The sequence below is a fragment of the Dromaius novaehollandiae genome, chromosome 5 (assembly GCF_036370855.1).
Source record: "Dromaius novaehollandiae isolate bDroNov1 chromosome 5, bDroNov1.hap1, whole genome shotgun sequence".
Classification (NCBI taxonomy): domain Eukaryota; kingdom Metazoa; phylum Chordata; class Aves; order Casuariiformes; family Dromaiidae; genus Dromaius; species Dromaius novaehollandiae.
Window position 1 is genome coordinate 63,737,413 of NC_088102.1, and position 14,742 is coordinate 63,752,154.

Below are 14,742 nucleotides of genomic sequence, written 5' to 3' on the forward strand. Positions count from 1 at the left end.
TTAAGTTTGAGGTACCTCATTCAAAAATTAAAGCTGGATGTTGCTGAAGTGATGCAAGAGTCAGGGTTGTTTTGTACTTACATTTACAGGTTTGGAGCTTACATCCTATTTTTCCAAAGCTAATTTAAAACAATCAGTTGGTTTCTTTACATATCCCGCTAACAACTAATTAACCAGAATAGTGGCAGAAGATACCCAAATAAACAATACACATTTAATTTGCAATTTGATCGTATATGTGAGGAGAATTATTTAAAGCTCTAATAATTACCTTTGCTCTTCATAGCAAAACTCAGTGATCCTTTCCTGATGAGCTACAACACCAACCAAAACTCTAAGTAGGTTTTAATACAAGTACAGAAGCTTTTAAAGTCTGTGGTGTCAAAGTAAATTAAAGTGTCCGTAAGTAGTTCGTTATACCACTGGCCACAGTGATTTCTACAGGGCAATTATGTTTTAGTGTGTCAATCATCCAATAGGCATTAATATAAACCAGAACAGCTCTGAAGAGATTTGTTATGGACTGTCATGTCAAGAACCCAAATGCTAACCTGCAGCAGCCCTGATACTATTAGAACTACTAAGGGTCAGATTTCAATTAATCCACAGATTTAACAGTCCTCAACAGTAGTGGGTCTTGATACAATTAAGCAATAATAGATGACAGGAAGGATACTTCCTGGCAGTTAATGACCAATGGCAGTATTTGAAGGCCCTTAACCCACCTGGTCATTAACTGCTCAGAAAGACACAACCTGGAGTTCATATTTTCTATTGTAAACGATATATTAAAGATATAAATCAATTACTCTTTCCTTCCGCTCCCCCAGTCCTGTGGAAGCTGCCACTGTTGGGCTATTGCTGTAGCAGTTAATTGTCAGGAAAATCCCAGCGCGAGTAACCAACCGGTGGGGAGACAGAGTATCAGGCTGAACCTTGTAATGCTGAAAATCCCTTGCGTGAGTCCTAACGGCTCCAAAGGATGCAAAAAAAAAGATGCTGTCCTCTGTGTAAGGACATCTGATGATGACTGTGCAAGGCTATGCCTTCCGTCCCGGGCACATGTGAGCCTCTCGTAATCAGGAATGATGTGCATGGTGACCTGCAGCCTCCAACGCTCCCTTTTTCCAGAAGATTGCGCTCCTATGTAGAGCCAGCACCCTGTCCTGCATGGTAGATTTGTGGGTATTTTTTTAGCACATCTCTAGGTGTCAAATGAGCATTTTGTCTGGTTACTGGTGTAGAAAGCGAAGACTTTTTGTATTCCATTCCTCAACTCACTTTTCATTCTACCTATAACACAGAACGCCATCAGTGTTTCCCAGACTATTGATCATTATTCACAGCTGCAGATTCCAGCAAGGTAAAGAGTCAAATCATGTAGCAAGGCAGGGGGAAGAAAGACCAGACAAAAAGCTAAAATTCCTCCCTGGGGAGGGTACAAATTGACTTAGGTAGAACAATATGAAACTACTAAAGTGGAGGATTGGACCCCATCTCAGGCCTATTGTACAAAATTAAAACTTAGACATAACGACATGGTGCTTCATCTCCACATGTCCTTGACTCTAGTAGCTTAAGCTAGATTGACTGCTGTCTTGTGCCATAATTCCTTTTTGCAAACTTGCACTATGGCCGTTTTCACATCATGTTGAACTGTGGTAGATTCAGTAGCAGAAATACAGTTCGTATGCTGCCTTCTCCTCCTTACAGCATTTTACTGTTGCAGTTTGACTGAATAACTAGTTGGTTGCTTACCAAAAACCAAAGCACTCGTCAATGTTTGTGTACTTGTGCATTTATTCACTGTAGTATGTTGGTCAGCAACTTCATCGCATCCACTTTTGACCCTAAAATATTTCATCATATAGCTTCAAAATGCCGTGTGTCATTTTTAGCTGTTTCACATGTGAGGCTTTCTCCGGAGAAGCAGGGATTCCTTCCCACTTGGATGTTTCAGGGTGGACACGCGGCTGAAACCTGATGTGTTGCACAACCTGACTGTTCGGTTACGTTACATTACCGTACTCTCCAATGCGATTTGTCCTTTTCCGGTGAGAACCATGACTAATTACTGAGTCAAAAGCCAATCATACTACGCAAATGACAGCACTTTACAGACATGGCAATATGGCAACTATAAGTTTTCTTGTTGTCAACTTTGGTTAGTTTTTTTAAATGTTATATACAGGGGAAAAGGGGAAGGCAAATAAAGAAGAAACATGAGAACTGTTTTGTCTTATTTCTACTCCATGAAAATCCTTCTGAGATTATGTTGCTACCAACAGCACTGCCTGCTTACAAAACCTACAGTACACAGCAAATATTATCGAATTACATTGGTTATCATGCATGCCTGTTACAGCATGTGGTGTTAATGGATGTCAGAGGCTGATACATGCCTTTGCAGAATGGAAGGACATGGAGAAAACCTAAGAGCTAGAAGATGCAGTTGCTAAATTTAAAGGAGGCCTGCTGAACATGCCTAGTTGCATTTTCCTGTCTTATCAGTTTCTTATGGTCAATCTTTAATACTAACTTCAAAGGAATAATAAGGGAGGCATAGAAGAAGTCACACACACATCTCATAAAACAAAATTTATCTTTAATTTGTAAGTGTCAACAGCAGTACAAAAGATGGAGTGATGGTGAATAGATTAAGGGTAGAGAGGACAGTCTTGAGGTAAATGAGCATAAATAGGCAGTCTTATAGACACTCCCCTGAGGGGTCTAAACCCCTGTCATGGCATATACTGTATCACCCAAAGATGACATGTTAAACATATCAGGAAAGCACCTTGTGCAAAAAAAAAAAAAAAAAAAAAAAAAAAAAAAAAAATCCCCCCACCCGAAACATGTAGGTAAGGTGCCAACGTACACCAGAACATACTGTATATGGACAGTGTCTTTCAATTTTGTCTTTTCCATTAATTACTGAGGCAGAGGAGGAGAAGACTCTTAAAAGTACCACTGAAGGATTATTTAATATTTAATTTACCTCACGTCAATACTGCACAACAAAATCCAAGAAGTCTGTTTATGCAATGAAGCAGAGCTAAGAATAACTATTCTCTTTTTTAAATTGAGAACAGAAAGTTTTAAATCAATATCCTTAGCAAACTTTTTTCTCTCTTTTTTTTTTTTTTTTTACTGTATCAAGAGGAGAGTGTGAGATGTGATGGCAACCTTTAAGTTCATTTAAAAACTTTACACTGGACTGTACAAGATTTTTTGATAAACTATTTACATTTTCAGACTTTAAAACATATTCAAAGCAGCAATAGACACTAGTTTTTCCTCTAAACGCCCAAATAATTACCAGCCATGGGCCCAGGTAGGTACCTGCATCATATATAGAATTTCTACAAAGAAAACCTGCCTGTTCAATTAGCCAGTGGGTGTCCAACGAGCAGCCCTCGTGGTTCAGAGCCGCACCCACAGTGTTGCTATAGGAATCAAAGCATAGTACCTTGACGAGAGAGTCTCAGTTGTCCCAACAGCTCTACACAAACTTTACAATTTGAAACAGCAGCTAGCATGTCAGTCCAGCATGTCAGTGAATTGTGCTGATTAAATTAACATAGAGTACAATCTCACAATATACATCACAAACAAATTACAATGTCAGGAAATAAGAGTTACAGTAAGATAAGTTATGTAGTAACAGCTTATAAGCTTGTCTTAATGTAATAAAAAAATTTGTACATGGGAAATACAATAATGAATGAACATAAATGCTAAGCATTCTAGTTTGCTACAAGCTGAAGAAAGGTACAAGAAAAAAAACATTGCTTTCTAGAAAACAAAACACAAATGACAAAGGAAGACAAACGGAGAATGCACACTAGCAGGTCTGCAATGTGCAGCATACAAACAGTTAAATATTTGCACATTCCCCATACTCCAAGAGCACCAAGGACCTCACTTGTGGTTTTTAGAAAGCGGAAATTACAAAGCAAGCCATGTCACTAAGTTGCTTTATAGCTTTCATATTGCCATAAATACCAATTTGATAAGTTTTCCTTTAGCCCACTTCACCCCCCACCCCTTTTTGCCCAGCGTGTGAAATCTCAGAATACTTCTTTGTCACCATTTCCAACAAATCTGGTAGTTAAAAAAGGGTGATGCATTAAAATGAAATATATTTGCATATACATATATTTTTTTTCCTTCTGTAGTAGAACATTACAGTATATCAAAAATGTAGTTTGATCTGAGAAAAATCACAGATATTAATGGGTTTATATAAAAAAAAAGGTTTGGGAAAGTTTTTTTTTAAAGGAAAAGAGTGTGTTTTTTTAAGGGTTTTGTAAAAGATCACATGAGGTCATCTAGTATTATTCTTTTAAAAGAACATGCTTAAGTGCCAAGTTGAATCTTAAACGAGCCTGCTGAACAGCTAGGGCCCGAGCCCATTCCCCAGCTTTTCGTTGGGAACATGGAGAACTCGAGCATACGCTCGGCCGCTCTGCCGGCTGCGTCTCTAGTGCAGTTGTTCGCACTGTGACCCTGGGTCAGCAGAGATTGCCCCACTTAATGCCAATGCTTTACTGGTCCTAATCACTGCCATGGAAGTACTAACATGCTTAAAATTAAGCTGGTTGGCAAGTGTTTCAGTGGGGGCAGAAGGCGGAGGAGGAGGGTTAATCTTGTAGTATGTTTTATGAGGGAATTATTTTTGAAATGTCACGTCTTTGATAGGACCATAAAGCAAAACCAGAAAGGCAACCCAGAGAGAGGACCATGCTTTTAGATTGTATTAGGAGATGGTTGTGTTTCTTCTCAAAGCGGTAATTGCCATCAGCTGACTGCCATACACTCTGCACAGGGCGTAGTATTTATCGTGACTAACGCAGCTATTTGTTTTGCACTCCCAGCCCAGAGCAAACCCATCTTTTGCCCTCCCCCTGCCTCTTGTCGCACCTGAGTACACTGATTTAGGAGCACATTGTGAGCCCCTGTATTCTCAGCAGATGGTTTCATGAGCTAAATGGTGACACCCAAACACACAGGCAGATCACACTTGGGCTACTTCATCAGAGTCATTTCTCCATGTAAACCTGAATCCTGGGAAGCAGTTCTGTTTCCATTAAGACTTTAATCTTCCATTTTTATGAAATATGAAGCGATCTATTCTAGCTGGTATCAGACTTTCAGGAGTGTTCTTCTCTTGAAAATAAGTATTTTATAATTTTCCAAAAAGAAAATATATTGTATCTGTTAATTAAATAAATTGTTCACAGAGAAAATATTATTACTATATTTGTGCATTACCTGAATGGAGTTGTTATGTTTTTCAGAGTTATTCGGGGGGACTCAAACACGCTGTTTAAAGAACAATTCCACCAGTCCTCTTCCTTTGTGTATTGTGTGAACTTTTTCCCCTAGTATTACAGCCTAATAGGACAATATCATGGTTCAATGAATGTAGAAAATAAAGGTTCAATATTATTACATCTTGACTGCATTGCAAGGGCTGTCTTAGTCACGATAATCTTCCAGGAATGTGTTTTTGACTTCAAAATGCCATCCTTGTTGGGAGTTAAAATATTTCATCACTTTTGCTTGGATTCACAAAACAAACTGTGTCTCCTATTAGCTGTTTCAGAAATTTGGTACATTTGATGTATCAGCTTTCTAAGGAAAAAGTATTCCGTGTTTGAGGAATATGCTATTACAATTCAGTGAGAGCACAAGTGAGGCATCTTGCTGTCCCAGCTACAGGTCCACAATACTGCGCTCACACTGCGGGTGTAAATTCAGCATCTACATGAGGTACAGTGACTTGTCAGCATTTAATATGGACCAACATACACTGATATAGAACAAAAGTAAATACATAACTTATACTTCACTAAGTATCCATGAACAAAAAATAAAATTCTATTTCCTATGTTATATTTACACAATTTAAAAAAAATTCTAAAATGAGATGGTAAAATCATCAAAAACTTTGTTTTGAGCTCCGATTAATAAAGTAAAAAATGTTGGTTTCTTTATCCTTATGATTGTCCTTCGTTGATTTCCACTGACATTTTAGAGCCAATGTCGGCTAATAAATAGAATAAAATGCTCATATGCACAATTCGGATTCAAATATGTCCCTCCCACTCCCCCAGCCAATAAATGCAATTTTGACCAGCTGGCGATTCCTGAAGCGCCAATCATTTTCGAGAACGTGGCTTTAACGTACAGAGCATCAGCACTGAGGCAGGGCTGGAGCTAAAACAAAGTGTTCATACATACATGTATTTTGCATAAATAAATGAAATAACAAGACATAAAAATGACTCAAATCCGGCAACTGTGAGGCAGGCCCACACGAGTCGAAACAGATGACTTTTGTTCATGTAGTTTTCGTACAACAGTTTCACATTAGTCAGAAGTGATAAAAAATACCATTTATATCCAGTGCTTATAACACTTACGAAACAACATCTGTGAGTGTGTGTTTTTTTGTACTACAAGCAAAATCAAGTTTCAGTCCTAAAGAACAGTCCTTTGTTCTCCACAAGCCTGCAGAATATTATTTTGGCATGGTCATAAAATTTAAAAAAAATTAACCAACTAATCTAAATGTTTGCCTTTGTGCAAAAAATAATTACATAAAATACAATGCTAGCAATACAGCATTCTACCTATGCAACAAACCAGAAAAAAAGAGAGCAAGAGAGAAAGAAAGTCACGTGGGGAGAGGGAGAGATACTTCTAACTGGAGAATTATGTAAGACATTAATAAATAGTCATTTTTAAGGAAATAATGGTACCCTCCCCCCAATCTGAGCTGAATGTATTAAAAACAGTTCAAATCTCCAAGCAATTATAAGAACAAAAAACACTTTCTATCAGTACCTTAGCCAGCTTAAAGAGGGCGCTCACCAGCTAACGACACAGCATTTGCCTTTAAAGTCTTGGCTAGACCAGTTTATTGCTTACTAGACATGGACTCAGAACACATTTAAATAAATATTAAAAATATAGCATTTTGTTCCAAATTACAAAATGGCCAGAGAAATTTGACCATTGTGTTTCTATGTCATTATCTGTATAAATTGTCCTGTAAATTGAACAATCTCCTTTGTTTTGGGGGTTGTTTTTGCACATTTAAATGTGATTCCTACAGTGGCAACACTGGCTTTCTCCACTCAAATAGGTATTACTGGGGCTATGAGGAAAATGACAGCTCCTGGCACAGCAACTCATCGTTACACCTTACACGAGTTTCTGCAAGATAGTGTGATAGCCCAGGGAGAACCAGCATTAATGCTACACTTTTTTCATCGTCTGGGCCCTAAACAAAGCTCATTTAGCTCCATGGGAAGATTCCCATGGGCTTCGAGAGGAGCTGGACTGGGCTCACGCATACCTGTCAGCCTGAGTCTGAATTTACCACCAGTGTGCTGAGCATATCCATGTCCAAGGAAAAGCTAAGGGAGCTGAGGTGGCCCAGCACATGGATTCATCAGGCCCACTGCATCTGCGTATTACGTACAGTGATGTATTTGTGAATATCAGGAGTGGAGTGAGAGGGGGGAAAAAATAAAGGTGATTTCTTCTCTGTCTCTGAAAAGTAATAAATTTTCAATCTTTTAATATCTCTCTCTATATCTTTCCCAGAATTTTCTCTAGCAATTGTATTTTTATAGTAGTAATACAAATAAAAATTTTAGTTTTTATAGCACCTTTCATCCAACAATCCCAAAGGACTTGACAAACATTCATCAAGATCTGGCTCCCATTCCCTTGTGACTAATATTCAATAAATATTTTGATGCACTATTTTCCCAGCTTTGCAAGTCAGACATTTGTGTGGCCTTCCCTCCCCCAGTAGGAGTCTCACATATAAATCACTGCATAAATACACTCCAGGGAGCAGACAGTTCCTTCAGGTGACAACAGGAACGGCCATGTACGGAGCCTTGACTCACTGCAGGATTGTACAGGCCCTAAAAATTCATCACGGCAGACTCTATATGCAGTTTGGATTTTACATCTGCCTGATGGCAGACAGGTAAAAGCCTACCTTTACATCATCCTGTCTGTCCGTATCTGCAGATTCTAAGTATAGAGGTTTGTAACCATAAACACAATTTTTTAGGAGTATTTGCACTGTATGTACATATAGAAGTACTCACTTTACTTTGCCTTACATATAGCAGAGTGTTTCCAAGTGCTCCCTGAACGTATATTGTTATGGAAACAACTGAATTTCCCATTCATAAGTTTCATGGTCAGTTTAGTAGCAGGTGCACTTTGATTTTCATATACCTGTGTATCTGGGGGGAGGAAAAAGAAAGGGCTCTTTAAAACATCAATAAGGAATTTTAAGTGTAATGCCACCAACAGTACTTTTAAAAATAAATATTAAGTATTTGGACCCTTGACATTCTGGAATGAATAAATTATTTAAGAGAAAATGTGTTAAGACTGAATGCAAGGGTTAGAAGCAAAGGGGTAGAGAATGTAGTCAGAGGTGGCCTCACACTGCTAAGACAGGCCCGTCCATAGCTGGTGATCGCTCTTTTGTGCTTACTTAAAGTTTCACACTAACGGCACATCAAGAGGCAAAAGCAATTGGGCACATGCACTATGGCAACCATGTTCACTACTTAAGAATATCCTGTCTCCAGATTCCTGAGTACTTTACCATTTTCTGGAAAAAAATTAGTTTTTTTATATAATTTTTTTAAGATGCCAAAGGATTGTCTAAGACTTTACAGTGTCTCCTTTAAGACTTTTTTTTAAATGTTAAGATTCAAAAGTTATGAAAAGTTTGGCACATCAGAAGTTCAGCTATACATATGGAAAAAAAATGGAATTGAGAGACTATTTTTTAAAGATGAGCTATGATGCACAGATGTGCACACTTGCGGACTTGTTCTGTTTTACAATATGAAATCTGCAGTTTTTGTTTTCTAAAATAATCCAGAATAAAAACACATTCACAACCTGTAGGCTGGCACAGCATACCTGAGTGAGAATGTATAACCCCCATCTAAAACAGTAACTTAAACCTTTATCAGCATCCAAAAGGAAAAAGACAAAAGGTAAGACTTGTAAGACAGCTATTGATTCATATAAGTTTTCAAGTCCTGATGTCTGATATTTAATATATGTCTTCATCTAAATTAAAAAAAAAACAAAAACAAAAAACCCAAGTTCATGAAAAATTAGGGAAACAATCTGTCTCACACTTTAAGAAACATTTAAGACCATTCTGCTGATGTAACTGTAGGAGCCACACATGCATGCAGGCTCTTTAAGAACTTTTTGTTCAAAAAAAACCCAAAAAACCCAAATGAGTCTGAGTACTTTAATTCTGTGAACACTCCTCAGTTGGCACTGACTGCCTCGTGGGCTTCATTTTCACTGCTATAGTCTGATTTGGGATCATCCTCATAGTCCTCGTACATTTCTATTTCATCCTCTCCATTTATCATTTCATTTCCAGCAAGGCTTCCGCTGTCCGTCTTCATACCGTAAGTGCTCTGAATGACAGGGATGCTGGGCTCAGGGCTGGCAGAGGTGCTAGAGCAGTCGGATGTCATCTGAGGTGATGGCGTGGTAGTTGCCATGGTAATAGCACCAGGGTAGACAACACCCGTTCCTGTGGTGATTGGAATTTGAGGCTGTTGTCTGAAAGGCAAAACAAGAGCGGGACATGATTACCTTCGTTCGAAGGTGGGAAGCCCTTCGGCAAGTCCAAAGCAAAGCAAAGCGTGTGATTTTCCTAGGAGGTCTGCCTGTGTTCCTCTGAGGTTCAGATGCTGGTCCTGTAAAGCATTGGTTGGCCTTAGTTCCCCCCAAGGACAACTGAAGAGTAAACATTTTAGTAACTACAAGGATTAAACCTTTTGATTCTTTTGCTTATTTTATGCATTTATTTAAAGCATACTGCAAACTAGCACTTGGACAGAGAAAAGGCCTCAGGCACATAGGAGTTGCCTAACTGCCACCACAGACAACCAAGTTCTAAATTTAGATCTTCAAAACTCCTGACAGGAGCTTCTGTTTCACGGCTGTTAGTGAGGGGACCTTGAGATTACTTATAAGCACCTAAAAAAGCAGACGGGTGACTAAGTAACTCTGTGTGTCCATCTATCTGTAAGCATGTAATTTACTACAGAAGTGCTAGGTAGACTCCTACATCACTTAAGATTACTTCTGGTATTTTATTGCTGGCCTTTAAATCCATGATCAGAATGCTATTTGTTCTTTGGGATTCAATGCATAAGATAGCTTTTGAAGCAAAGTACTTCAAAAAAAAAAAAAAAAAAGAAAGGATGTTCTTGTTCATATGGACAGAGCCTACAAGAACTAAGACCTCCTGAGGACCCCATGTCAGATCTGATTTACTTTCATAATGCAAATACATGGAGAGAGTCAATTAAGGATACACTGCCTCTACTTCTGGCACAACTCATCTTCTGATATCTAACTTTGCATCACATAATGTCCCTTTTTTATTGTTCATGCTTCTGAGCATGCTGGAGCTATCCCACACTTCAACTAGAAAAGACTTATATCACGGCCAGTGAATTTAACACAAACTTTACTACAAGAACGTACCTAGTTCTACTGTTGTAAATGACACAATGTTTCTTCTTACAATTAATATGTATATTTAAATGCTTTGCTGAGTTAAGGTCAGGTTGCTGAACCCTTTCCACGGTTAAGTCCTTATCAGCTATGAATTAATTAAATGCACTTCTTACATTTGGATTAATTAACTAATAATCTACTTCCTATATTAAAAGACTCTCTCAAATATTCTCATATTATTTCTGGATCATTACCTTTAATAAAACTAAGAGGAAAAAAAGAAGAGAAGTAACTTGTCTGAAGGAAGAGAATCTCCATCATACTTTAGATGTTACACTAAACGAATACACTTCAATACCAGAAAAACCACAGTGCCCTGCGAGACACTGTTTTACTATTGACTGGTTATCGGACATATACGTCTGTTTTCCTATTCTATTTAAAGAACCATGTATTTCAATATATTCCTAAGCCTTTTTTAGGGCAGTAGAGATCTTTCTATTATGTAATTTTAGCAGGAGAAATTGGGTCAGATGTGCTTGAATAGTCTAATGAATCTCTAACTTCTTGACCACTGTGTTTTTCTATTTCAAAATTTGAAAGGACAGAAAAGTATGCTTTCCATAAAGCAGCTGCTCACAAATTAATACATTACTGGCAGTTTTTGTCATTCTTATCATTAATCACTGGCTGAATCAATACACAAAATAATGTAAAGCTTATTTACAAGACCCTGAATCTTGAGTCTTCATTGCTCATTGACCAAACTCTAATTTTGATAAATAACACACCACAGTTAGTGGAAAACCAAAGCCCTTCAAGCTCAGGAACCACCTGAGACAGTCAAATCATGAACACTAAGATAATATTCCAGTAGCATCACGTACTGCTGCTATTGCTGGTACTGCTAGCCCTACTCTTAAAGCCTCTGCACAGTTTATAAAAATCAAACATCTGTTGCAGAAGTATGGCACACCTGGCTAGCAGTGAGCAAAAACATTGTGGTAATTCATTTGACACAGTCATCGTACTCCTGTTTGCAAATGACGATTTACAGATGATTTACAAACAGCTAAGGATTTTTCACTAAATTTTCACTTTTTAAATGATTTCATAAATGTTCTGTGAAAACAATTTTCAGCCAATGTATTTGCTGTGAACATCTTTCAATACTTTATTCATAAAATTGAACACCTACCTCACATGGGAACGCTTCTGTTTTATGACTGGATGTTGTCAAGCGTATACACTATTATTGTTAAAAACCCACAGGTACCTCCTCCACAAGCTCTTAGACACAGAAAAATGTTCACATTAATGACTCTTTCCGCAGAGCAAAGTAAAAAGAAACCCACACATGGTCACAGCAAAATTCTACATAGTTGTCGCCAAGCCATACACAGCTAATTCTAATTTGTCCATCCAACAACTGCTGATGCTAACCTTTTTCTGGTATTTCTTAGAATACATTCCCAAAACAAAGAATCCTCAAGCCTGCATCAGAGAACACCACGATATCAATGCCAAAAGCTGTTTTGAGAAGAGTTGTTTTAAAAACTAACTTCCAATAGCTCTTCTAGTAAGAGATTTTGAAAATATGCAGAATGACTGAATGTAAGCTGCTGCTGTGTTACAGGTGACAGTAAGGATCAGAACCCTAATATTTCCCTTGAAATGTTTGCCTTTCTAGGAGCATATTGCCTTTTTATATGCAGCAAAAAGAAAAAAAATCTGTTCAAGATATGAGGTTTCTTGATAATGTGATGGTTTGTCAATGTTTAGCCCTAAAGGACAGACAAAGATATGGTTAAGAAATTTGAGTATGATGCAAATGTTTATCCAGTTAGCAAAACTTGTCTGCATATCCACATTTCAGCAGGCAGAGATATACTTGTCCGAGGTACCACTCTTTTCAAGGTATAAAGGGAGCAGGTCATCTGAGCATAAGGAAGCAGAATTTAGAGAGATACCTTTTACTTGAGACTGCATCCTAGCATATGCCAAATTGCAGAATGAATCTAACTAGTAACAGAGAATTTGATTGGTGTAACAGGAAAGTTAAAGGCTTACTGCATTTTTCATTCAGAAATGCAGTTCTTATTTACATGGTAAACAAAAATCAAATGTGGTGTGCATGCTTGCTCACAGATACTGTGAGCTTTAAATTACCGATATCTCACAGAAGAACTGTAAACATGTATTAACCATACCACCTAAACTGGTAGTGTCACAAATTGCTACCTTCTTGAACCGGGAAATTGGCTAGCACTTAGACAGGGGCACCCACACATGCTCAGTAACTTGGCACCTACTTCTCATCCGAGCTCTGTTATTATTTAGGGATGATCAGGTTGTCACTGTAAATTCTGCTCAAGTCCCGACCCTGTATCCCAGAAAGCCATGTTTTATGACATCACAACCTATACGGATTGCATATGGTACCGGAGATGAGTGTTGTCATTTTCTAGGAAATGAAATTTAATGGGGCGGGGAGAGGGGAAGAAATCAAACGGCATTTATTTAAACTCTAACCACTCTCAGTGAATGGAAGAGCTGGAGTTTCTAGCCTGTATCTCTGGTCATTGTATTTTCTTTTATTTGTAGTTCTTCCTAAAAGACATTCACATTAATGATATTTTTTATCACACTAAATTCCACATGCTTGATCCTCGGGTCTGGCTAGATTTCTGCCTGTCACAGGAGTTTGGAGTGAGGAGATAGATAGAAACGTGCTTCTCTGAGAGTTCCGGGTTACAATTCAGCTTAGTTGCCCATGGTTGCAGTGTCCACCCAAGGATGTTTTCTGCCTGGTTGAGATTTCTAGAACCCAGCATTAATCCTCATGTCTCTTCAGATCTGTGAAGAATGGTGATGTACAGCTAGGTACCCTGCCTTGAAATCCCCTCCTCTTTACACCATCTCCTCTTTGCCAGGGAAATCCTTCAGCTGGCCAGGTACAACAGTTCCCTTACCTCCTGGCTCTGCCAGCATTGCTAACACCCTCCATCGATTCTGAAGCCAAAGATCTGGCCCAAAATTGTTACGTAAATATAAAAGACGAGGTAACACGAACATTCTTCAATCAATTGACCTGTTCACAATTTAACAGTATTAATATTATTAGGATTTTCCACTTCTGGCTTTTGCAAAACAAGCTAAACATTTAAATTGGCAAATTACCATTGTTTTCTGATCCCTTCAGAACTGTTTTCTGACAGCTCTTTAGACGACTGAAGCAAAATCAATTGCATTAAGGAAAATGCTTCTATGCTACACACCCCTGAAACTTACCTCCCCATAAGGAATGAAATAACAGTAAATCTCACAAAAGCACCCATTGTGTACTTAGTTTAAGTTCAAGCTACAGTAGTATAATATTACAGCCTCAGTCAAAACCGTAGTCTAGCAACATTCAGACTATGCATGTATACAGTAGTTATAAACACTATAAAGGCTTTAGTTTAAACATCTTATACTGGCAAAACAAAAAAGAGTTACTGCTTACATCATTTTGCAGAGAAATGTATATACACCATATACTTCTGTGTAGAGAATTATGTATTAGATTATGTCCATGTATTAGACTGTGAAAATGACTGAGAACTGGATTATTTTTGTAAGACAAGGCAACAAAACACAGACTATTTTAAGTTAAAATGTTTGATTTATGGCTTATATGTGATCCATTTGTTAGTTCACATTTATTTATATATTACAAAAAAGTATAATTGAAGATAAATTGCAAATCACTTGAAGTCTCTTTAGGGATTACCTTCTGCTGAAGGGCTAGAAAGTCATCATTCACAACTTCCCATTAATAATTTTATTATTAAAAATAACTCAAATATTTTAAAGACATAGCTGGCTTCAGATGGAATTCCCACTAGACTCAAAACAGCAAGTTTTTAATATATATCTGCCTCATTTGGAACAAAATTCACTCATGTAGGGGTGCAACAGAAGGCCTATGAAGGTTTTGAGTTCCACTCTGTTCCTTAAAATATATTGACGATACACAGATTTTTATGGTGGTCTATTGCACATATAAGGTTTATCACAAACCCATGAATTTCTTGCCAAATTTATTCCAAGAAATCTTCCCTGAATTCCTTGGCAGTTTTTCTTAAAAAATTAGAACAGAATCTGGCCATTTTTCAGTTTATTTCCTTATTTTATTTCAAAGTCTGGCTATTTTGTATA

The 14,742-nt window shown here is 37.8% G+C and overlaps 1 protein-coding gene across 18 annotated transcripts in view; it reads right to left on the bottom strand.

Annotated features, from left to right (window-relative positions):
• Nucleotides 1-2,588: 2,588 nt before the first annotated feature.
• The window catches only part of SOX6 (SRY-box transcription factor 6), a 386,297-nt gene continuing 374,143 nt past the window's right edge, over nucleotides 2,589-14,742 (bottom strand). For all 18 annotated transcript variants that reach the window (XM_064513069.1, XM_026104417.2, XM_064513071.1 and 15 more), the window contains one exon: nucleotides 2,589-9,636. In XM_064513069.1, the coding sequence (XP_064369139.1) occupies nucleotides 9,333-9,636 (304 nt within the window). In that variant the 3' untranslated portion in view covers nucleotides 2,589-9,332. The remainder of the gene's footprint in view (nucleotides 9,637-14,742) is intronic.